General features: G+C 33.6%; 1 protein-coding gene across 1 annotated transcript; it reads right to left on the reverse strand.

Moving 5' to 3' along the window:
- Nucleotides 1–961: 961 nt before the first annotated feature.
- scyl2 (SCY1 like pseudokinase 2) lies at nucleotides 962–24275 on the reverse strand. Its single transcript, XM_051107743.1, has 18 exons — nucleotides 24132–24275; nucleotides 20674–20868; nucleotides 19334–19491; nucleotides 16693–16837; nucleotides 16070–16219; nucleotides 15716–15937; nucleotides 14617–14733; nucleotides 14325–14450; nucleotides 11928–12104; nucleotides 11161–11283; nucleotides 10927–11040; nucleotides 10676–10808; nucleotides 10207–10325; nucleotides 9972–10072; nucleotides 8983–9061; nucleotides 8788–8877; nucleotides 8561–8680; nucleotides 962–3564 (listed from the first exon to the last, which is right to left on the reverse strand). Exons 2-18 carry the CDS (start codon nucleotides 20848–20850, stop codon nucleotides 2929–2931), a joined length of 2787 nt encoding a protein of 928 aa, XP_050963700.1. The 5' UTR covers nucleotides 20851–20868; nucleotides 24132–24275; the 3' UTR covers nucleotides 962–2928.
- Nucleotides 24276–24864: the final 589 nt, after the last annotated feature.

Here is a 24864-nt window from a genome sequence, read left to right on the forward strand (position 1 = left end):
TTATATATTTTCCTATATTTGTATATATATTTAGATATATATAAAAAAATGTATGTATATATATATATATATATATATATATATATATTGCATTCACTACATTCAGTACCATTACATTTGCTATTATTTATAGATAATTTTTTATATATTTTCCTATATTTGTATATATATTTAGATATATATAAAAAATGTATGTATGTATATATATATATATATATATATATATTGCATTCACTACATACAGTACCATTACATTTGCTATTACTTTTATATATTTTCCTATATATATATATATATATATATATATATAAAATTCACTACATTCACTACTATTACATTTGCTATTATTTTTAGATTTATTTGATTTTTTTAAGGGGAACAACAAAATGTCATTCTATATTCATATATATATATTTAAAAAATTATATTTATATATATATATATAGAGAGAGAGAGAGAGAGAGAGAGAGAAATTATATATATATATATATAAAAATGCATTGCAACATTATTTTCATGATGATGAATCAAACATTTTTTTTTTTTTTTTAATTCAATAAAACAAAATAAAACTGGATTCTAAACTTTACTGAAATGTTTGTAACTGTCATGGGAGCAATGTCAAATTTAAAGTCCTAAAATAGGACTAAAATTTTCTTATACAAAAACAAAAAAAGTGAAATATGATCCGCACTTACTTTATAAGATCCACTAATAAATATAAGAAATGTCAATCTGATGAACTGCCTAAATTCAGTTACCACTCAATAAAGACTAGCTAGTTGAGGACCAACTGTTATTGGTTTCTTCTCCTAACATATTTTCCATAAAGGAAGGAAGAACATATCCTTGTAAAATTACCTTAAAATGATTTCTATTTTTTCTACTGCCAAACTACCTGTGATGCCATAGGCTTCAATAAAAAATAAAAAAATAAATAGAACTTCAAAATACAAATAAATGACTGAAGCAAAAAAGGTATTAATTTATTTGATTCCAAAACCACCATCTTCCAGTTCACATTTTTTATTTTAAATTAAAACAATCCAGAGGTTTTATCTACATTAATTTAGACTATCTGAAAACTGCATGTAGTGAAACACACATACAGAAAGTTTTTTCACAACCTCTATCACAGATCCGTTATTGCACAACTCTCAACATAAGGCCTCTCATTCATAAGACCAGGAAAAGCATTCCCTTTGAATAAAACCTGTACGGATATTAAAGTGATTCACTTGCAACAGCGTTAAAAAAAAAAAACTCTAAGTGGCAGTTCACCTCTATATACTGTACACTTCATTCATGTTTTTTCAGAAATAATACACATTTTGGTGATTTGCTGTGTTGCAGCGGTCTGTTTGGTCATAATATGGAATCAAATGATATGGAATTTAGTCACTTCCTACAACAGGAAACTGCCCATGTAATAACAGACAAACAAAAAAGTGGACCAAATGTAACGCCATGGCATGATCCGTAACTTCCCCAAGAAACACAACGTTACAAGATAATACAGATTTAACAAACACAAGGCAGGAAGTAACAGAAAGGGAAACAAACGCATCAGGCTTCATTCATGAAACACACCTCTGTTACAACTTGGTCACAAACGATATGCTGCACTCAATTTTATGCTACATTTTACCATATACAGCTGCATTTTTTTTCAAATAACTAAGAAATGCATATTTTATCCCATCCCATTTATATCTAAATGCTCAAACTGCATACTTTGTATAAAAAAAGCCTACTTATAACTCTCTGCATTGACATTTTTTCACAATTAAGCCAATTTTCCACCAATTCTCACTACGAAACAAAGTCTGATTAAGCGTAAAACATCTCTGCGTTGAGAAAATATCTTGTTTTCGTAACGTGTGAAAAAATTTAGCTTTCTCATTACCATAATGCAAAAAATATTCACATGTGTAGATGTGCAATGTGTAGAAATCTCATTTCTTTTAGATGAAACAATCTTAACATTACAGTAACAAGAAACATCTTATTTGAACATAATGAAAACTGTAAAGTACATTGTAAGTAGTTAAGTATATGGCTAAACTGAATAATATGTTTTCCTATTGTATTTATCCTTTGATTTTTATAATTAAGAAATTGATTTCTGATTTTGGAATGAAAAAAAACTGCTGTTTCACACAAAAATGCTGTTTCATGAATGAAGCTCAAAGATTCTGTTTTACACAACTGACTTTAAAGTACTGACAACATCCCGACGACATCTCAAACCCTAGTTTTTTAACCTCTTTTTTAATCTCTATTACATTTAGTGCACCTACAGTATGAAGACGGTGTCCTTCCTTTAAGGTGTTTTACCTCAGCGAATTAAGTATCAGTATGAAACTCAAACAATAATCACCAGATACAGTATATACACGAAGAACACATTATAAAAATATTCATTCAGGCCCAAACTATGAACTGCACATCCTCTTGCTTTACTTATCGCATGATTGAGACTTCCTTCTGCGAGACACCGTGAGCAAAACGGCATATCCTGAGGCCATCGATATTGTTTGTTCTGACAGACGTTCTGATGAACGTGAAGCTCGAGCGAAAAGGAAATGAAAGCAGAAGTGCTTGAGTTTGTTATGCCCATTTGTTTGTGAATCTTTCTTTTGGGGCGACGAATGCAGGGAATCCACCGACTAAAGCAGCTTTTGGAGGAAGAGCCCAAGCTTTCTGTAGAAACATTACGTTGGTGCCGTCTGCTTTTGATTCAAACGAGAAGATAGGTTGACTGTCCTCAAAAGGCGCACCATTGATAAGGGCTAAAAAAAGACAAAACAAACCAGGATAACTTTTAAACACTGTCTTTCAAGGACAAATTTTGAGTGTCATCTTCGCTGCTGATGTTGTTTCGCTTGATTCCCACGCGAGTGGGAACGTGAACAAAAGGCAAATGTTTTATCCGAAGAGATCCTTCAGATCGTTGTTGACCGAAGCACTTTGCTTCATCATCCCAGCGTTCGCTGTTGAAGAGGCCACAGGTTGCGAGAAGTTCTGAGGGTTGAAGAACGGGTTTGCTTGCATTCCAAAACCACCTTGAACTCCCGTCATCCCCATTGGAGTCGCTTGTATAGGTGCAGTCTGGGAAGGTTGGCCTGTACCGAACTGACTGAGCCATGGGGAAGGTGCAGCGGCAACTGGGGCCGGTTTAGGGGCCATTTGGTTCATGCTGACTTTGGGTTTGCTAGACGCGAAGAGGGAGTCTAGGGCGGACATGTCTGGGGGCTTGCTAGATTGGTTTTGGTTCTGGGCGAGGGCACCGAAATTTGGAGTGCTGGTAGTGGTGGCCATGCCTCCGTAGGGGCCAGGAGCAGCGGGTCTCATGCCCATTCCCATACCTCCCGTCTGGAATCCCATGGGCGAGTTGAAACCATTGCTGACGCTCATGGTGCCCATTCCACCCATGGTGGGTCCAGCGGGGAAGGTAGAGGATATGGTGCTGCCCTGCATGGGCATCGTTCTCGTCCCAGAGTTCAAAGAGAGGTTGTTTAGAGATGTCATGTTGTTCAGAAGACTGCTGGTCAGATCCTTTGCCTTGAACAATAAAATCAATAAAAAGACATTTTCAAAAAGAAAGAAAAATTGCATCATGCGTCCCAAAATCAAAATGCACCCTTTTCACAGACAGCGAAAACACATTTTCATAGTTATTAACATCTAGGATTCATTTTTCAGATTCAATGTACATTTATAACCTTGTACAGTATCACTTCATACTAACTTTCATTAATAAATTATTAACAAACATTATATAATGCTTAACAGATATTACACAGATATTCACATAGCTAGACATATGAGAGAATATGCTTGCATGCATGTTTACCAAATGTACTTATTAATCATCTAATGATTAACATAATTATTTAATGTCAATTTTAATGCTTACAAATGTCATTCAACTTTTCATTATTATGATCACGCACTTTTTAAAAATCTTCAAATGATTTTGATAAATTATACAATGATTTCATGTTTATTTGTTAATGTAATTTATTGTTTTAGATTTATAAATGTGAAAAAATAGCTTGTTTAGTGATCTTCCGCACTTCAAAAACTATTCACGTTAACATGTTCTTGATATTATTAATTAATAAATCAGTCTGTCAAGGCCATATATTTGGTCTTCATTTGTTGTATAGACTTCGTCAATTTCACACCTTAAAAAATCATTTATTATTATTTTTTTCACGTTTGTGTAGTATCCGATCTAAAGTGTAAACTATTCATCATTTGTAGATGTTTTTAAACACAGTTATTTCAATGGCAAAATGTGTCCAGAATGACCTGAATTCACCCTATTTACACATCTTTACAAATCATTTATTAATCATTTGTTCATGCAGTGCCCAGTCTAAAGTGGAAACTACTCATCATTTTTACAAATATCTTTTAGTATCTTTATTTGCACTGGACGTTTAGCTGCTGTAACAATGTTTGTGTAAAACGTGGTTAGTTATATTTATCTAAATACTTGCTAAAACATAACATATTGTAATTTTGGTGCAAGACATGTTTTTATTACCTTAACATACTTTTATTAGTATTCTACTGTATATCATTAAACAGGATAATACTTTGAATCATACATCAACAGGTGAAACTAAATAGAAAATTCTTAATTTATCATTTATCAAAACAATTTAATAAAAGCACAGATTAAACCGTGTTCCCTTATGGTAATCTAACTGAGCCCATACACCGTCGACTCCTTAACCTACCTGTAACCCATCTATATCACCAAACCTGGCCCTAACCTTACCCGTATTACACTTCAATAGAGGCAAAAGTGTTGTACATTAACAAAAGCTTTTTAATTGCATAACATCTCTTAAAATCATTTGCAGATTTTCAAGTGCATGATCACATGAATTCAAAGTTTAACGACATTTGTAAGCATTTTAATTTATATGAAATAATGATCTGTTAATAATGATCAGGTAATGTTTAATAAGTTTATTAGTAAATGTTAACAAGCACTTCATATCATGTTTTCAGCTATCTGAATATATATTAACTAATAATCGGTTAAACATTATGCAATGTCTTTTAATGATTTATTAATAAAAGTTACTATAAAGTGTTACCTTGGTGTTATTTAACCTTAGCCTTGAATTACATAAACTAGTTAACTGGTGTTTCGGCTGAGGAACCGATGACAAGCTTGACAAAAGAAAGAACTGCATTGCTCTGGAAGCACTTTTCATTTTCTCCACTGATATTTAAGAAGAAATTCTCAATAAAATTCATGAAGCAACCAACATCAGCAAACTCTGATTTGAAGAAAAAAATTTGAAAATCAGAGAAGAGAGGTTTTGTACTATTTTTTAGGGATGGGACAACGCATAGATTCGCGGATCGATTCTGAGATCTTCCGAATGCATCGCCATTGATTTGGAATTGATTCTGAGCTTAGATTTTAACAGCAAATGGTGCTTTAATCTAGTTTTTATCCGCACACTACAATGCTCACGAAGAAGTGCTGAAGAGAACTTGTGCGTTCGGCTAAGTCATGTAATTTCACTTTGACTCAGAATGCTTTTATGATGTGAGATTATTGTATAAATTTTCAAATTGTATAAATGATAATTTTGGGTTCAAGTGCGGGTAAGGATCTTGGAAACAAGCCGAGCACGGCTGTTTCTAAAACAAGCAGTGCAATCTGCTGTTCAAAACTAAGCTCAGAATCGATTTGAGAAAGATGCGCGATATGTTTGGAAAATCGCGAATTTTCGAATCATTTCTCGATTTATCGTCCCATCCTTACTATTTTTACCATAAAGAATTGAAAATGACCCAAGCAAATAAACCCCCCCCAAAAGGTATAATATCTACAAGACACTGATTATATAAAACCAGTACATCTAAAGAAATTCATTCTAAAAGATTAAAATATAAAAGCAGTTTCAGAGTGTAGGAAGACTGACTTGATTTTCACTTCAAAAACCAAGCTGTTGAAAGGAGAAGTCCACTTCCAGAACAACAATTTACAGATAATGTACTCACCCCCTTGTCATCCACAATGTTCATGTCTTTCTTTCTTCAGTCGTAAAGAAATTATGGTTTTTGAGGGAAACATTTCAGGATTTTTCTCCACATAATGGACTGATATGGTGCCCCGATTTCGAACTTCCAAAATGCAGTTTAAATGTGACTTCAACCGATCCAAAAAAGGGTTGTAAACAATCCCAGCTGAGAAAGAAGGGTCTTATCTAGCGAAACAATCGGTTATTTTAATAAAAATAATACAATTTATATACTTTTTAATGCCAAACGCTCATCTTGTCTTACTCTGCCTGGCCTGTTTTTGTTCCGGGTCAATACACAGAGTTCAGGCAGAGCAAGGCAAGACGAGTATTTGAGATTAAAAAGTATTTAAATTGTAATTTTTAAATGAAAACAACCGAACGTTTCGCTAGATAAGACCCTTCTTCCTTGGCTGGGATTGTTTACAACCGCATTTGGGATCGTTTGAAGCCGCATTTAAATCAGCACCATATCAGTCCATTATATGGAGAAAAATGCTGAAATGTTTTCTTCAAAAAACAATTTCTTTACAACTGAAGAAAGAAGGACATAATTATATGTGATTCTTTGTTTTGGAAGTGGACTTCTCCTTTAACTATCAAGTCAAGCAATCTAAAAAGATAATACTATAACCAGCAAAATGTGACTCTTCATTTCCCATAAAGATTCTATTATCACTGGTTGCTTGAGCACATAGTCGTTCTGATAAATGTAATAGCATTTCCCCATTTACAGGTCAAAAGTACACAGGACCCATTGTATTTATGTATTTATGCAATGAGTGAACAACACTGTAACATTAATGCTTCAAGCAGAAGGTTAGGAGTTCTAATATGAGAAGCTTGCTGTCTTCTAGCCACTTCTAAATTTTTCTGTTCTGACAATTACGTGTGCGTTCGGCTCTAAATAACATATGTGACCCTGGACTACAAAACCAGTCATAAGGGTCAATTTTTCCAAATTGAGATTTACACATCATCTGAAAACTTAATAAATAAGCTTTCCATTGATGTATGGTTTGCTATAATAGACCAATATTTGGTCGAGATACAACTATTTGAAAATCTGGAATCTGACGGTGCAAAAAAATTAAAATATTGAGAAAATCACCTTTAAAGTTGTCCAAATAAAGTTCTTGGCAAAGCATATTACTAATCAAAAATTAAGTTTTGATATATTTACAGTATAAATTTCACTAAATATCTTCATGGAACATTATCTTTATGTAATATCCTAATGATTTTTGGCATAAAACGAAAATCAATAATTTTGACCCATACTATGTATTTTTTGGCTATTGCTACAAATATACCCCAGCGACTTAAGACTGGTTTTGTGGTCCAGGGTCACATATATATAGTGGCTTTCTATTTATTGTGCTACGGATTACTGGTAATTTCCAGTAAATGACATCAGAGATTGGCATAAGTCATTTTGGCCTTTTTATTAAAAGGCAAGGTTAGCCTGGGGCAAATAACCCCAAGTAAAATTAATGATATTAATAAGTCAAAGAATGCATGTTATTAAAGTGAAAGTTCATCCAAAAATGAAAATTACTCCATGATTTACTAACCTTCAAGCCATCCAAGGTGTATATGACTTTCTTCTTTCCGACAAACACAATCAGAGTTATATTTAAAAAATGTCTTTTCAAAGCTTTTTAATGGCAGTGAATGGCTGTTGATGTTCTGAAGTCCAATAAAGTGCATTCACCCATCATAAAAAGTACTCCACGTGACTCCAGGCCTTTTGAAGCAAATTGATGTGTTATATCCACATTTCAAACGTTATAAATAGTAATATCTAGCTTTCGCTAACTGTCATAGACATGTTTACAAGAGAGTGGCGTTCCAGCATATGAAGCAGGATGTATACGTAGCATAAGCTCATGTGAGAACATGCTAGTCTCGCAAAAACCAAGTTTTATTTAGCAAAACTTCTACTGGATTATTAAATCTCAAAAGCCATTCACTGCCATTATAAAGCTTAGAAGTGGTAGGACATATTTTAAAAATAACTCTGATTATATTTGTCTGATAGAAGAAAGTCATATACACCTAGGATGGCTTGAGGATGAATGAAACATGGGGTAATTTTTATTTTTGGGTGAACTATCCCTTTAGTTTAAAAATTATAGTTTTTTTTTTCCATATTAACTGTCTTAAGCATTTTTTTTAATTATATTTACAAACAAGCAAATTAAATTAGCAGCAACAATGGCCATGTGTAAAATGATTTTAAATAAAAATAAACTTCATAAAATGATCATTATTATAATTAGTTTTAGATGACTGAACAGTTTGAGGTGACATGCAACTTCAACACTTCCACACTTCAACACACAGATATAATGACAAAAAAATAGTTCTGAGTTCTGGTGTGAATATGAGATAAGCTACCTTTCACCCGAAATGTATTTTGGTAATTTTACTGCAAAAATGAATCTCATGTATGAAAGTGACAATAGGTTTCCCATGATACATTTCTACACTGTATGTGTTACCTGAGGTGTCGTCGCGGCTGGTTTGACGCTCTGTGGAGCCAATGGCTGCTGGCTTCTTAGTTTGGCAGCCTGTTCCTGTTCTTTAGCCAAACGCTGCTTTTCTTCCAGGGTGAGAGACACCTGAACATACCACAAACAGCAGTTAGTACATCAACCAGGTCAACAACCACCTGAGCCGCACAACAAAAACAAAGCCAAAATATTATAAATAATTAAGATGTACTCACTCGTGAGGGTTGTGAAACAGTTGATGATGAACCATTCTCTTTACCATTCACACCCGCACTTCCTGAACTGCCACCAAAGATCTCATCGATCTATAAAAAAGCAGAGAAAAACACAGTTGTGGTTAAATTCACAGCATGGCCATATTTCAAAGCTGTGAAGTGGCTGCAGGACATTCAACAAATGTATTTACTCACATCTCTGACTTGTGTGGCTGGGCTGGGTGTGTTCTTAGTCTCATCTAATTGGTTCATCTGGCTTGTAATGTTTAAACTCCTGAAAAGGACACAATACTTAAGTCTTAAGCCAACAACTGTTTGTTTGGATAATTTTGTGCTTTTGTCATGTTGGAATTACTAAATAAATACTACCAGATGGCCTGTTTAAAAACATTTCAGCATTTTTCACCATATAATGGACTTCATTGGTGCCCCGATTTTGAACTTCCAAAATGTAGTTTAAACGCAGCTTCAAAGGACTCTAAACGATCCCAGCCGAGGAAAAAGGGTCAAAAGCTTGTGTAGCACTAGCTCTGGGGTGCACGTCCACAACGCTACGTACTACTGAATCACGTTTAAAGGTCACATGGAAGGTAGGCGGAACCACAGACCCAGTGTTTACAAAGCAAATGCACAAAGACTAAGAAAGTGCAAGTAAGTCAAACACTGTTTACAAGCAAAAAGGTACAACGATGTCGGACGATTCTGAAGTTGTAGAAGAAAATAAGACGTTTTTCGCCATACTCTACCTTTTTGAGCCGGAGTAAACAGACTATGAACTTGATTCGTAGCGTCATGGATGTGCACACCAGAGCCTGTGCTACACGAGCTTTTGTGCTTAAAAAGTATACAAATTTTTATGTTCTGAAAAAAAAAAAAAAAGACCGATCGTTTCGCTAGATAAGACCCTTCTTCCTCGGCTGGGATCATTTAGAACCCCTTTAAAGCTGCATTTTAATTGCATTTTGGAAGTTCAAATTCGGGACACCAATGAAGTCCATTATATGAAGAAAAATCCTGAAATGTTTTCCTCAAAAAACAATTTCTTTACGACTGAAGACAGAAAGATATGAACATCTTGGATGACAAGGGGGTGAGTACATTATTTGTAAATTGTTGTTCTGGATGTGGACTTCTCCTTTAAAAAGAAATAAACAAAATGAACAGATAAGTAATTAAAGTGGCACCTTTGCTGCTCCTGCATGATGTGTAACTGCTCTAATTTGGTCTTATGCTCCGCCTCCATGCGATTCAACATTTCCTTGATCACAGCCATGAAAGAGTTAAACTGAAACACATTAGGGGCAGAAAACAGTTTAAAAATGTGTGTGAATACAATACAACTGAGCTGAAGAGACAATGAATCAATGGATGAACAAGAACACCTTGAAGTTTATGTGTAGAGTAAATGTGTGTTGTTACCTGGTTAAGGTTAAGGTTGTTATCGATACTAAGCGACACCAGATGAGGTAAACTCTTTGAAGCCAGATGCTCTTTTGGGATGCCCAGTTTTTTATGGGTGAAAGTGCACTTGTAGATGCCTGAAAAATAACACATATATAAACTATATTAAACTTCTATATAGAAAATGTGGAGAAAAAGAGCGACAAAATTAGTGCTGCTCAATGATTAATCGCATACAAATTAAAAGTTTTTGTTTTATATATGTGCGTACTGTGTATATTTATTATGTATATATAAGCACACATACACAGTATATATTTATACTGATATAACATTTTTCTTAAATATATCCATGCATGTGTGTGTATTTATATATACACAATAAATATATACAGTACACACACATACATTTTGTAAACAAAACCTTTTATTTTGAATGTGATTAATCGCAATTAATCATTGCGAAGCACTAAACAAAATTAATTACCAAGAATGCCCATGAGCACAGCTGGTTCTCTGGATGGAATTTGTTGCAGGAATGGTAGAATTTCATCAATGACGAACCATTTATCCAGGTATTCCAAAATCTTGCCTAGGCACACCAAAGAGTTCACCCTCACCTGAAAAAGAAGAAATTAAACTTCTTTATAAAAACAAACCACATAACCACTCTTCCAAATCCAACTTTTTGATATTCACTTATGTTACTAGAAACATAAAAGGCATATGGAAACAAACCGCTAGCGAGGATGTCTGTAAACAAGCAGATTTGATACGAGGAATAAGTGCATTCTTCATAGATGGGTACTCGATTAGATTGGCAAATGTGGGAATGATATTCAGACAAAGTTCCTGTTTAGGAAAAAACAAAAACAGATGTTACACTTTAATATTTTAAAATACCTAAATGTCTAAAAATTCATGATTCAGCTACAAATTAATGTACTACAATTACTTTTATGGTGTTTTCACCTGTATTTGAATAGAGGGGGCCTCCACTGCTCTGTACACCATGGGCAGAACACTGTTTTTGATGTCTTCAGGAGGCGTTTTGGTCAAAAGCAGGTCCATCTTTTGTAGAAATATCAGCAGGATCTGGATATACGAAAGAAAAACAAGAAAACAATAAGATTTCTAAAAGCCAACCTTTGAACACGTATCACTAGAAAAACAAAGAAAGCAAAACAAAGACAATACTAAACAAAAGGAAAAAATAAAACAACTCTAAACGAAAAGAAAAAAAAATAAAACAATGTTAAACAAAAAGCTAAACAAAACAAAAAACAACAAACTCATGAAAACCACAATAAAAGATCAGTAGAAACTGTGGAAACAAACAAGTGCAGCCAATACTACAAATAAAAATATAAACTTGGATGAAATAAACCACCACGAAGACAAATGTTCAAACCTCACTCACCATGTTGCTAGCCTGACAGCATAAAGGAGACAAAATAATGACAAATTTGAACCTTATGGATCACACAGGCATGTGACAGCCATTGCAAGTCCACAAGGCTTCAAGTGCACATCAAGTGTGCCATTTATTACAGGGCCAGAAAGGTTAAGTGTCAGTTTAGTACTAGAGTAAGCAGAGAGTTAGTATGTAAAGTGGACAACGAAAAGGTTTTATGAAGTTGCAATACTTTTATACATGACTTTGGGATACATGGATGAATTTTACTGCTATATAATGCTTTGAGTGCAATGGGGGATGAATCAGTAGTATGTGTGTGTACCTGTACTGGCTCCTGCTGTTTGAAAACTGGGGTGAGGTCTGGGAGAACGAGGCGGACGTATTCCTCCTTTGTGCACTCCTCAGCGATGAGCAGCACGTTTGGAAGGACGAACGGAACCATGTCAGGATTCACAAACTCAGATGTGAGCGCAGGGAGGATTCTGTACACTATCACTCTCTGAGAGAAAAAAACAGGAGGCAATTAACTTAGGTACACACATAACACCATAAAATACACGAACATAAAAACACCACAGAACTTTGGACTTTTGTGACATGTGAATTTCTTCTGGGCATACACCTTAAATATCTTAGGGGTGTAATGATACATGTATTCATACCGAACCATCACAATACGGACATCTCGGTTCGGTGCATGAGGCCTCACAACCAATACAGGCAAATCACCCTCTATCCAGAAGGGGGCCGGCAGAAGAACAGCGAATGTCGTGAGTTGCGCATTTGAAAACAAAGCCCACTAGACAGTGATCATGTGCTGATTCTCACTGACAAAGGAGTATAACGTTACTTTAAAGGCTTGCGTATTCAACTGTTTGCGTGTGCTCGTGTATCCTACCTATCTCATTTGGCACAAATCCAAATATTCCATAATATTTCCATATTTGCGATGTATCCAAATCCTAAACTATTATTAAGTATGTAAATTATAGGTTTTGTACTTCAGTCACGTTCCAGCGTTGGAACAATGAGGTGGGCGCGTTTGGTTCACTGTATTTTATTTTGATAAAGTACGAACTGTGTTGTCAAGTTACCAATGCTGGAAGACTGGAACTGATATGTTTTGTGTTTATGTGCGCTGATGCAATTACTTAAACTGTTTCCTTATACCAGCAAAATCAACTTAAAACACTGTCATTTATTGTCTTATTAATAATGCATCATTGTAAAAGGTCTTTTGTAAATTAAAGAAAACAAATAGGATGTCACTTTCTGCTATTTGAGCTTCCTTTCTGTCACAAAAATGAACTGAAACTCAGCATATATATAGGCTGTTACATGGCACACAGTTTTTTCCCCTTGTTTATCTGTTAACTAAATCAAATATATTTAAAGTACTTATTCCTTGTATGTATATATGTACTACAGATTATATATATATATATATATATATATATATAATTTAGTATTTTCACATCTAGGTGGGAAAAAATTGTAATTTGTACTACTGTCTGTTCAAAATAAATAAAAAAAAAAAAAACTTAGCATAGCAAGCATTTTGAAGATTTGTTGTTTGTCTTTCCTGTTGTACCGAAAACGTATCGAACCGTGATCCCTGAACTGAGGTACGTACCGAACCGTGACATCTCTGTACGTTACACCCCTTAATACACATACATAAATATATAAATAAATAAATATATATATATATATATATATTTTTTTTTTTTTAATATATTCAAACTTAATACATTCCTACTTTTGTTAAAGGGATAGTTTACCCAAAAATGAAAATCACCCCATGATTTACTCAGCCTCAAGCCATCCTAGGTGTTTGATTTTCTTCTTTTAGACGAATATAATTGGGGTTGTATTAAAAAAAAAAAATGTACTGCCTCTTCCAAGCTTTATAATAATGAGAATGGCTGTTGAGATTCAGCAGTCCAAAAGAAGTCTGCTAACTGTCGTATGCACGTTTACGAGAGAATGGTGCTCGAGTGGATGGTGTAGGAGATCCGGTATAAAGAGACAATAGAAGAGACTGGTTTTCCTTTGCTAAACAAAGGAAACTGCTTCCTTTGCTACTGTAAACAAAACTTGGCTCTCACGAGACTAGGATATAGGGCATATATAAACACAGTCCACTGTGAACACCCTTGTAATTTGCTTCAACCTTTTTAAATGTTATGAATTATTATTTTAGATTAAAATGTAAGAATTTGGAAACAAGCAGAGTATGGCTGTTTTTCAAGCGTGCAGTGGCATCTGCTTCTTTTTTTGTAAACTAAGCTTAGAATCGACTTGAGAAAGAATTGCAACACATTTGTAAAATCTCCAAATTGATGCTGAATTATTTCTCGTTTCACGATGCATTGATTTATTTTCCCAGCCCTACTAGCATATTCTCATTGGAGCTTACACTATGCCTACGTCCTACGTCATCCGCTGGAACGCCGCTCTCTTGTGAATTTTTCTTAAACAATCACATCAATTCACTTCAGAAGGCCTTTATTAACCTCCTGGAGCTGTTTGAAGTACTTTTTATGGTGGATGGATGCACTTTATTGGACTTCAAAATCTCAACACCCATTCACTGCCATTATAAAGCTTGGAAGAGCCAGGACATTTGTTTAATATAACTCTGATTGTATTCGTCTGAAAGAAGAAAGTCATATACAATTTTTGAGCTGAATATCTTTGTGAAAATGTTTGTTCTTGCCTTGGGCAACTTGGGCAGAACTTTTGGGAGACCTTTGTAGAACTGAGACTTCTGTAAGTTGTCCCGCTGGAAAAGCGAGTCAAAGTACTGAAGGGTCATCGCTCCAACATCATCGAAGAAGGGAATCTGTGAACACACACATACACTGAAACATCAATTTCACTCTCTACACATAATCTTACACAATCATGTTAACATCATGTATGATAATTCTTATTCAGGACAGATACTTCAGTGAAAAACATTTTTTTTTAAAAATGGACGAAAACCAGCAAAGAGAGTAAGATCTGACCTTTGTCATCTGATCTGCATCTGGACGCACGTTGGAGGTGACGTTGAGCAACATCTTGACATGCTCCCTGACCTCCTCTGGGATCTTACTCAACACTCCTGGACTTAGATGACTCAGCTATGTGTGAGAATAAGAAACATTTATTTTTATTTGTTTAATAATTAATACTATTAATTTTTTATATTACACAAAGTCAAAAGTTTACATATACCTTGCAAAATCTGCAAAATGTTAATTATTTTACCAAAATAAAAGGGATCATACTAAATGCATGGTATTGGTTATTTAGTACTGACCTGATTTTTCACATAAAAGGTGTTTATATATAGTCCACAAGAGAAAATAATAGTTGAATTCATAAAAAATGACTGGGGGGTGAAAACTGAATTTTAAGATCAGGGTAAATTTATCTTATTTCATCTTCTGGGAAACATGTAAGTATCTTCTGAAGGGCAGTACTAAACAAAAAAAAAAAGTGATATTCAGGCAAAATAAGAGAAATGTACACATCATCATTCTGTTCAAAAGTTTTCGCCCCCGGCTCTTAATGCATTGTTTTTCCTTTTGGCGCATCAATGAGAAATTGAAACTTCTGTAATAGTTGCACATGAGTCCCTCAGTTGTCCTCAGTGTGAAAAGATGAATCTCAAAACCATACAGTCATTGTTGGAAAGGATTCTAATACACAAAAATGGTGAAAAACTAAAGAACTTATGGGACCTGAAGGATTTTTCTGAAGAACAGCAGGCAGTTTAACTGTTCAGGACAAACAAGGGACTTATCTTTAATGTGAAACATCTTATTCAGGTCTGTACTAAAAAAAAAAAAAACATTTTGTATGATCCCTCTCATTTTGGTAAAATAATTAACATTTAGCAGACTCTAAACTTTTGACTTCAAGTGTAAAATGTTGTGCCAATTTTGAGGCTTGGGTCCTGCACTGCTACTATAGCACTAGCCTGTGAAACGCTGTTTTGCGACTAAATGGGAAGTTAATATGCCTTAAAATAGGAATTCCACATTTCCCTCACCCAAGAAACAGCCTCAATGACATTATAAAACCACTCAATGTATTAAATGTGTTGTTTGGACTCTTCACCTGGTCCAGTTGTCGGCTGAAGCTCTTGAATATGTCCTGCTTGTTGACCTGAAAGACAGGCTTGCCGTCATTGAACACGGCATGGATCAAAACACCCAGTGAGTACATGTCAGAGGACGCGTCACAGCTGACAGACAGGATGTACTCAGGAGCAACATATTCTGGATTCGGGAGGCAGAGAGGTGGTAGATTGGGGTCCCACTCTTTACAAACATACTTGGGCTAAAAGACAGAAATATATATGTTATGAGACAGCAGATAACAACACAGCTCGCTCAAGTTTGGAACAGAGATAGCTAAGAATGTTTGTTTCTGTTCTCTGGGACTTTAGACACAATAATGCACGTTTCTAACCTCAGCATCAGACGGGTTACTAGAGGAGATACTGAAGTCAAAGCCCATGATCTTCCAAGCTCCACTCTTATTTAAGATGATGTTCTCAGGACACAAGTTACCATGAACCATTTTAACCCCACTGTGGAGGAAAGACAAACCCTCTGAGACCTGAGAGAGAAAACAGAGAGAGACAAAGAGAGATTAGCTATAAATCTATCGATCTATTAAAAAATTATTACTGTATTACAATAAAACGTCATGTTAAACATCTGAATACATTATCATGGAATAATGTGTGGAATTATTTTTGGTCCTATACAAGGTCATGTTGATTGTAAGAGGAAAAAAAAAAGGAAAAAAAATATTTTAAACTATATATATATATATAAATTTTAGTGAAGAAGCAAAAATATTTGTTAAAATTAATGTAAGAAATTGAATAAAAAATAAAACATTTGTTAAATTGTATATGTTATACAAATATTCAGTAAAAATGTAAAGTTAGCTGTAGTTTCTAATTTTTTCCTTGTCACTTTAGGATGATATTTCACTTTTACATGGGAGGCTGGGAGGCTCTAAAAGAAAAAAAGAAGAAAAAAAAAAGCGTGCCCCTTTTTTTAGACATATAAGAAACGTCTCACCTGCAGTAAGCCATATTTGGTCTCAACGTCATAGAGTTTGTATTCTTTGATGTCTGTGGGAACAGGAGTAGGGAGGTTGTCCCACTGGCCGAGCACATTTGCTAGACTGGCAAACACGGGCTCTGTGCAGAATGCCAGACAGTCTCTAGAGATAAAGAGACAAAGACAACTAGTGAGAACAGCAACGACAGACAGATAAAAGCATGGAAAGCAGAAACTGGTTGTGACTGTAACCTTGGACATTTCTGAGCCACATACACAGCCATTTCCTCTCTATATTTTCTGTGAAAAAGCTAAAATTTAAAAGTGAAATTTAAAATTTCAAAGACTAAGCGGGTTACCCACTTAAGCGTCATGTGTCCTATCAATAATGCAAATAAGATAACTGATTTTGACTCTAATCTAATGCATAGCACAAGCAATCCCTGAAAGCACTTAAACTGCAGTGATATTTGCACAGTGAATTTTGTATGACGGTGGATAAAGCACGGATGTGAAGGAAATTTTGATTTAAAAAATAAAGGCAAACAATTCTGTTTATTAAAGGTTGTGCTGCAGTTATGTTGTCTGTGACCTCTTTGATGTTGACGGGATTCTGATTGGCTCTGAATGTTTTTATCATTCATCAGCTAGAGGAAAAACATTCTGAAAAAGTGATTACAAATATATTGTTCTTTTGTGTCATTATCATCATAGCTGTAGAATTTGCTATTCTCATAGAATTAGAATGACTATAAAAATGTTATGGTTATTACATACGTGATCACTTATTATAATGGGTTCTATTTGCTTTTAATGCAAGATATCATATAAGCTTAAAAATTTTATCATATAAGCTTAAAAATAAAGATTCTTTATTGCCAGCGATGCTTCCATGAAGAATCTAGAACATCAATGGAACTTTTAAATGCAGAACAGTTAAACAGTTATAGTCAAAAAAGGTTCTTTAGATTTTTAATATATACTTCAAAATGGTTCTTTTAAGAACTGTTCACTGAAAGGTTCTTTGAGGAACCAAAAACGGTTCTTGTATAGAATCACTGCAAAAACACCCTTTTGGAACCTTTATTTTTAAAAGTGTAACCAGTTGTGAAGGCAAAGTTTGACTACCAACAAAGGATTGTGGTATATAATATATAGGATAAACGGTTTCTATTTCCATTGTCATGACTGACAGCAAATACTTTAAAAAATATTTTAAAAGTTTAAGTTCGTATATCATTATGAATGACTTCCATCGCAACAAAGAAAGGAATAATGGACAATTACACTCAGGTCTTGAAACTAAAGTTGGTCTCTTAATTTATGGAGTTTATTGCTGCAACATTTCAAAAAATGAAAATGTAAAAAAAGTTACAAAAGTTTAAGTTTACCGTAAAGAAAACGTACTATACTAAAATTTTATTATTTTATATAAAATAAATATTTTTCAAATATTTTGGGATATTAATATTTGGATCCTAAATATTCACTATAAAATCAAATCTATATGGCTAACTAAGTTATACTCCAAATTTGAAGTTGATATCACAAAAATTGAGGTTTCGTGTGAGATTTTGTTTACACGCTATACAAAAAATAACCACCGGGCGACTCCTAAACACAAAACATACTGTACTAAAATGTTTTTATTTTATATTATATATAATATAATATAAGAATATTACTTCTATCACAAAACAGTTATCAAATATAGAAGATTAACCTTCCCAATGTGCTTCGTCATAATAAGAAAAAGTTTTGATTATAAAATACTGTAGTAAATTTTGTAGTAGGGGGAGGAACCTGCTAAATGAATTTAAAGTACCATTTCAGTACAAATTTCATAGTTTTCATAGTTCACTAAATTATGTAATAGGATGATTAATAAAAATAAGATAGAAAAAAAAAAATAAGAAGAAAAAGAGCACCGAACATCTCGTTAGCGTTACCTCTACATCAATAAACAAGTTGATTCCATGAAAAGGATTCTATCAGTCACTGATTTGGTATTTTAAAAATATTTTAAATGGTTTAATTTTTTTATTTCATTATGTACTTATTTACTTCATTTCAAGTGTAAGACAGCAGTGCGCTGACAGAGAAAGCCTGCTCACATACTATTCTAATTGGCTGTGATTTGTAATGGGTTTGATTCTGTCTTGTAGCTTTGTCGCGTCTGGATGTAAGCAGACAAATTGTTCGTCGTGGAATCTTATCACATTGTGTTTAGTTAGGATAACACGTTAACCGCAGACAGCAAGACAGCAAGACTAGATCCATGTATTATTCAGGGGAGATTTTCCACAGGCGAACCACTGCTTTTGATCTCATGCATCCACACAGGCACATATTGATTGTAGTAGCACAGGAACCAAATCTTAAATAAAGAAAATGCTCTGAACTCTTTTATCGAGAGTAGGTTCTCCGCGTCTGGATCTCCAGAGTCAGTTTTATTTCATGAATCAAAGCAAAACTAAATCAAAGTGGATAAGATATGAAGTGGCTTTGCTCAAAAAGTAATGAGCTGACCTAGAAAACACTTTTGGCAATCATATGCATTTTCGTCTAAGCTGCCCAAAGTGCCGTCTATGTAGACAACTCACTACGTTTTAAAACACAGTCTGCATATTAGCATGCGTTAATGCGTGTTTGTGGTCACCTGGACTCCTCCAGTGGGTGCTGAACTGTGAGGAGACGTGGATGTCGTAACCGCGTTAGCTGTTGAACTCCTTTCTTCAGTGAATCAATGATCTGATCCTTCTCAAACTTCTGATAGCGATCAATGATCTTCTTATCGAACACAAAGACTGCCACTTCCTGGGGGAAATAGAAAGCAAATTTAAAGCATTGTAAAATTTTTAAAATAAATAAACCTAGACGAAATTAAATTAAAAAATAATTTATTAATTAATAATAATCAATTCCAATATATAATTTTATAATTTACAAATATTTAAATGTACATTTTTTGAAACAATATCTGTATATCATTCAACGTTTTTTTATACAAATATTTACATTTATATTTAATTTGCGAAACTCTGTACATCTGCAAATTCAAATATTTATTAAAAAAGACTTTATTTTCCAATAATATCTGTACATTCAACAAAAAATAAAAAAACAGACATTTTATTTACGCCTGCACAATCAACAAACAATTTATTGAAAAAGTATTTATTTTGCAATAAACATTTATAACTCTGTAAATTCAATATATAATTTATTTAAAAAGATAAAAGATATTTAATTTGTAAAATCAGTACATTTAACTTAAACATTTAACATACATCATATTTATTTAATAATCATTCAACCTACACTAGTCAAAAGTTTTTGAACAGTAAGATCTTTAACGTTTTTAAAGAAGTCCATTCTGCTCAACAAGCCTCCATTTACTTGATCCAAAACACAGCAAAAACAGTATCATTTTGAGTTTTTTTTTTACTATTTAAAATAACTCTTTTTTTTATTTGAGTGTATTTTAAAATGTAATTTATTCCTGTGATTTCAAAGCTGAATTTTTAGCATCATTACTCCTGTCACATGATCCTTCAGAAATCACTGTAATATTATGATTTGCTGCTAAAAAAATAATAATAATAATAATAAAACATTATTAAACACTGCATTTTTTTCTTTGATGAATAAAAAGTTCAGATGAACAGCATTTATCTGAAATAGAAATCTTTTGTAACATTATAAATATCTTTATCATCACTTCTGATCAATTTAAAGATCAAGAGCATAAAAACATATGTGAGCAATGAACGCAAGATTGTGGCAATGTGATGAAGCAAGAACTGTCCCAATAGGGCAAGTGAACACTCTGTCAAGTCATGACACTTGCATCATTCAATTAAACTGTGTTGTGCATTTTGGTTGAAGCTAAAGCGTTCCTCTTTCACTGCAAACATCTTACCAACATCAAACATGGCATATTATGTATGATATATATAAAAAAAACTGATAAATTACTCTAATAAATAACCCACGCACCTGTTTGGTGGATTTTTTGGTGCCATTGTAGATCCTCCAGCTCATTCCTGGACCCCCGCTGGCGATATGTCGGCCCACCTCAAACTCCCGCGTGACAGGATTGCCCATGACAGCACTGGTCATGTCAGCCGTCACCTTGGTGACGGTGCTCTTTAGTTTATTGAGCATGGACTCCATGATTTTACTGCCGTCAACCTGCAAAAGGAAGTAGAAACAGTACATGAGCTTTATGAGTGATTTCATCAAGCTTCCTGTTTTGAAAAAAATGTTGCAATTAAATATAAATATTAAAACGAAACCTAAACTTACTTCAGTTGCCAAAGCAACATTTCTAATTTTTCACTTACTTTAGGTTGAAGCGCTAAAACTACTAATGGGAAATTAATTAACTAATAACGGGAAATAAATAAAATAATATAAACCTAAATAGTAATATATTAAAAAATAAAATAACTTTTCAAATTAAAATGAAGTACAGTAAAAGCTAATTCCAAACATTAATTAAATAGCATGTAATAATACCACAATAACACTGGATGAAATCTGTGTTGATCTTTTTATAAATCTCTCTATTGTCCAGAGGTCAGAGGATATTGGCTTTATTCTAGGAAAATAACACTAAATGTTCACTCTGAGAACAACTTAACAATAACAAATCACTTTAAACATGATAAATTTTATTATACCGCCTAGTAGACTGTTGAAATAAAATGACAAAAACATGCCTAAACACTGTCACTGTCACTGAATCTGTCACTGAAAATTTTTCAGCAGGGTCCCAGTGTTCCGGGCTCAAAATAAACTACGCATTCATGCTGACAGCATTTCAAAGAGTTTGCAGGAGACGAGAAATAAGAAATCCACTGTTCTGTCAGCTGCAGATATGAAATAGGCTCTTGTAATGGCTGCTGTAATGGCAACTGTAATTTGGCTCTGGATTTAGTTGGCTGGATTTTGAGCAGAAACACAAAACAAATGAAATAGTAACATTAAAACTAAGTTAAAAAATTAAAAACAGATTTTTTTTTTTTTTTCTGAGCAGCTGCATAATGATAAACCAACATCTATTATTACTAATATCATACTTATACACCTCTACATTATTGGCCATTTACCATAAACACTTCAAAAATGTCAAATAATAAAAAAGTAAAAGTAATAAAACATTTTAAAAATGTAACAAAAAACTAATAATAATAACTAGAAGCTAAAGTTAGTGAACTAACTTTGATGTTGGCTTGGCAAAGCCAGCCTGGGCAGCCTTGAATGAACCTGGTTAGACCGCTGTAGTTTTCTATTCTAACTAAAAGTTTATTATGATAATAAAAGTGTAGATTTCAGTTAAATTGTGCAATAAGCAAATTGCAAACAATAGCATAAAACAACAGGTTTAGATTTGTAGATGTTTAGGTGTACAAATGGAAAAATCACATGTAAATATTGCATAATTCACATTAAATATTGATTCTTGTTAAAGCAAACAAACAAATAAAAGCAGGCAAGACAAATTAATGATTTTCTCTGTTTTTATGGATTAACATCGAAGACATAGTAAATTCAATCTATTTTGTAATGTGTTTGCCCGTTTGAGCGCTGCGAAGCCAGAATCATCGTGCTCCAGAGCGCGAGCAATCGAGACACGACACGCGCAGTTCTGCAGTTAAACACAGAATATGTCAAAAGCACTCATTTTACCTCTTTAATGTGTTCTTGTAATTGTATTGTCTTCTATCACTGTAATGTTTGGATTCACACGGCTTTAAACAGGTGCAAACAAAGAAGATTAATGTGGACGCTGCAGTGAGCTTGCGATCTCAGAAACCCGACGGGTGGCTTTCAGTTTTACATGAAACAGCTCACAAAAAACAGAATTTAGCTCTTGACGTGTTCACTGCAATATTTTGATTTAAAAGGCTTTAAAACACGTGCAAATGCTGCAGTTTTGGGAGCACGTATGGAGTGCACTCGCTGACTGAAGCGGTCACAGATCTGTCATCTTTTACACTGTTCTCTAGCCAGACAGTTATCATTAATGAGCCCTGACATGGTAATGATAAGATATGTTGGTTATAGGACATTTTTGATTGGTAAAAATTAATTATAGGAAAACTGTACATCTAATCAGTCTGAAAAGGTATAGCAGACGTCTCGACATCAGGGCCCAGGTCTCTGCCGAGTCTGGGGCATTACAGCCCTGGGACGAGTCAGAGTTGGAAAATTTGGTCTCAGAAAAATAACAATAACAATATGTTGGCTTTGTCAAGCCAACATAACAATAATAATAATAAACGCTCTAAACACATCAATGATTGAAAATATAATTACATTTAGGGTTTCGCTTTAGGACATAAGAGTCTTTGTTGAAGTGCAATTACACAAATAAGTACTGAGTGATAATTAACCATATACAACAGGGTTACGATTAGGCTTGTAATTATGCATAATTTACTGTAATTAGTACTATAGCAAGCATCCTAAAAAAATACTATTAATACTATCGGTGGGGTTATGATTGTTAATAAATTATAATTTTTCTTAAATTATAAAATTATAAAGAAACTTCATTACTTTACATTAACTGAAATAGAACATCAAAATGTATTGTTTTCAATGAATGTAAAATCCAATTAAAAATATTAAAAACTATTACAGTATATCAACAATACTAAACTAACACAGACTATTAGTAGAGGTTTTTATTAAGGTACAGTTTTACCACATTTATTAATTCGTTTGACTGAAATTAAACCCTTAAATAAACATCAGGGCATCATAAATCAAGAGACTGAATTATTATGAATGTTTGTAATGTTATTTATATAATTATATATTAATATTATCATCAGACTTTTTATTATTGAAAATATAATTCTTATTATCATTACTACTACTCAATTCTATATTTGTTAGAAGGAAACCAGACAGTGGCGTCATAAGGAAGGGTGTGACGTATTTGACATATTTAATGAATGAGCGCCTGACAGGTTAAGACTCAATGAACAAGTTTACAATACTCTATTCACTACTGACGAAACAAAAAATCTCCGTCTACCCTGAAAATCCAGCTCACACCAGCTTTTACCTTTGACACCAAAAATGAACTTTCAGAAATGTGGTTTGAATTATATATGATGGCCAAAATGCTGTCAAGGTAGGCTGTCAGTAGGTTTGGAGACACAGCCAGAGACGTTTAACTGTCAATGTAAATATTACTTGTGTTTCACAAGGCAGCAAAACCTCAAAGTGTTACTCATGTATCAATTATCTGTAAGAAATGAGCGAAAACAAAACCATATTAGTATTCTCACACTGTAAACATATAATAAAACACGACATAAGCTGAGCTAACAGGCTAATGCTAATGGAGTGAAGCGTCACTACACAGAACTGATCGATAAGCGTTGAATACAGTTTCAGAATCAGTATCCAGCTCATAAACACGGAGAATTCAGTCTTACCTTTACACTAGAAGAGCTGACAGTGAGATTGAGTTATTAAAAGCAGGATTTAGACAGTAACAAAACCGTCAGCAGTGGTGGCGGCTAACAGCCTCCATGATACTTCGTCAAAACACCTGAGAGATTCCGCCGTGTGAAGCCGGAAGAAACACGACGCACCAGCTAATGAATAATCAATGATAAAAGTCTTATTTTTCAAAATATTACCTATAGTTTGACTCACTTTCAATGCTCATCTTCTACTGAGATTTATTTAATTTCTTTTTGGGACCCAAATACCGTATGTCGTTGTCGTAATAATGACAATAATAATAATAATAAAGTAACACTTTACAATAAGATGTCATTTGTAAATATTAATGTATTAACTAACATGAACGAACAAAGAACAATGCATTTACTACAATATTTATTCATCTTTATTAATGTTAGTCAATAAAAACATAGTCGTTCATTGTTCATGTTAGTTCAGTGTGCTTTAACTAATGTTAACTAAACTTGTGATTTTAATGCATTAGTAAATGCTGAAATTAAAACATTAACTAAGGTTAATAAATATTGTAAAGGTACTGTTCATTCATTGATTATTTCATGTTAACTAATGAACCTTACTGTAAAGTGTTACCAATAAGAATAATAAAGCGGTAAGACTTTACAATAAGGTTCATTAGTTAACATTAGTTAACTACATTAGTACAATACTTCTACACCATTTACTAATCTTAATGTGAAT

This window comes from Labeo rohita, chromosome 4 (genome assembly GCF_022985175.1).
Source record: "Labeo rohita strain BAU-BD-2019 chromosome 4, IGBB_LRoh.1.0, whole genome shotgun sequence".
NCBI classification, from domain to species: Eukaryota; Metazoa; Chordata; class Actinopteri; order Cypriniformes; family Cyprinidae; genus Labeo; species Labeo rohita.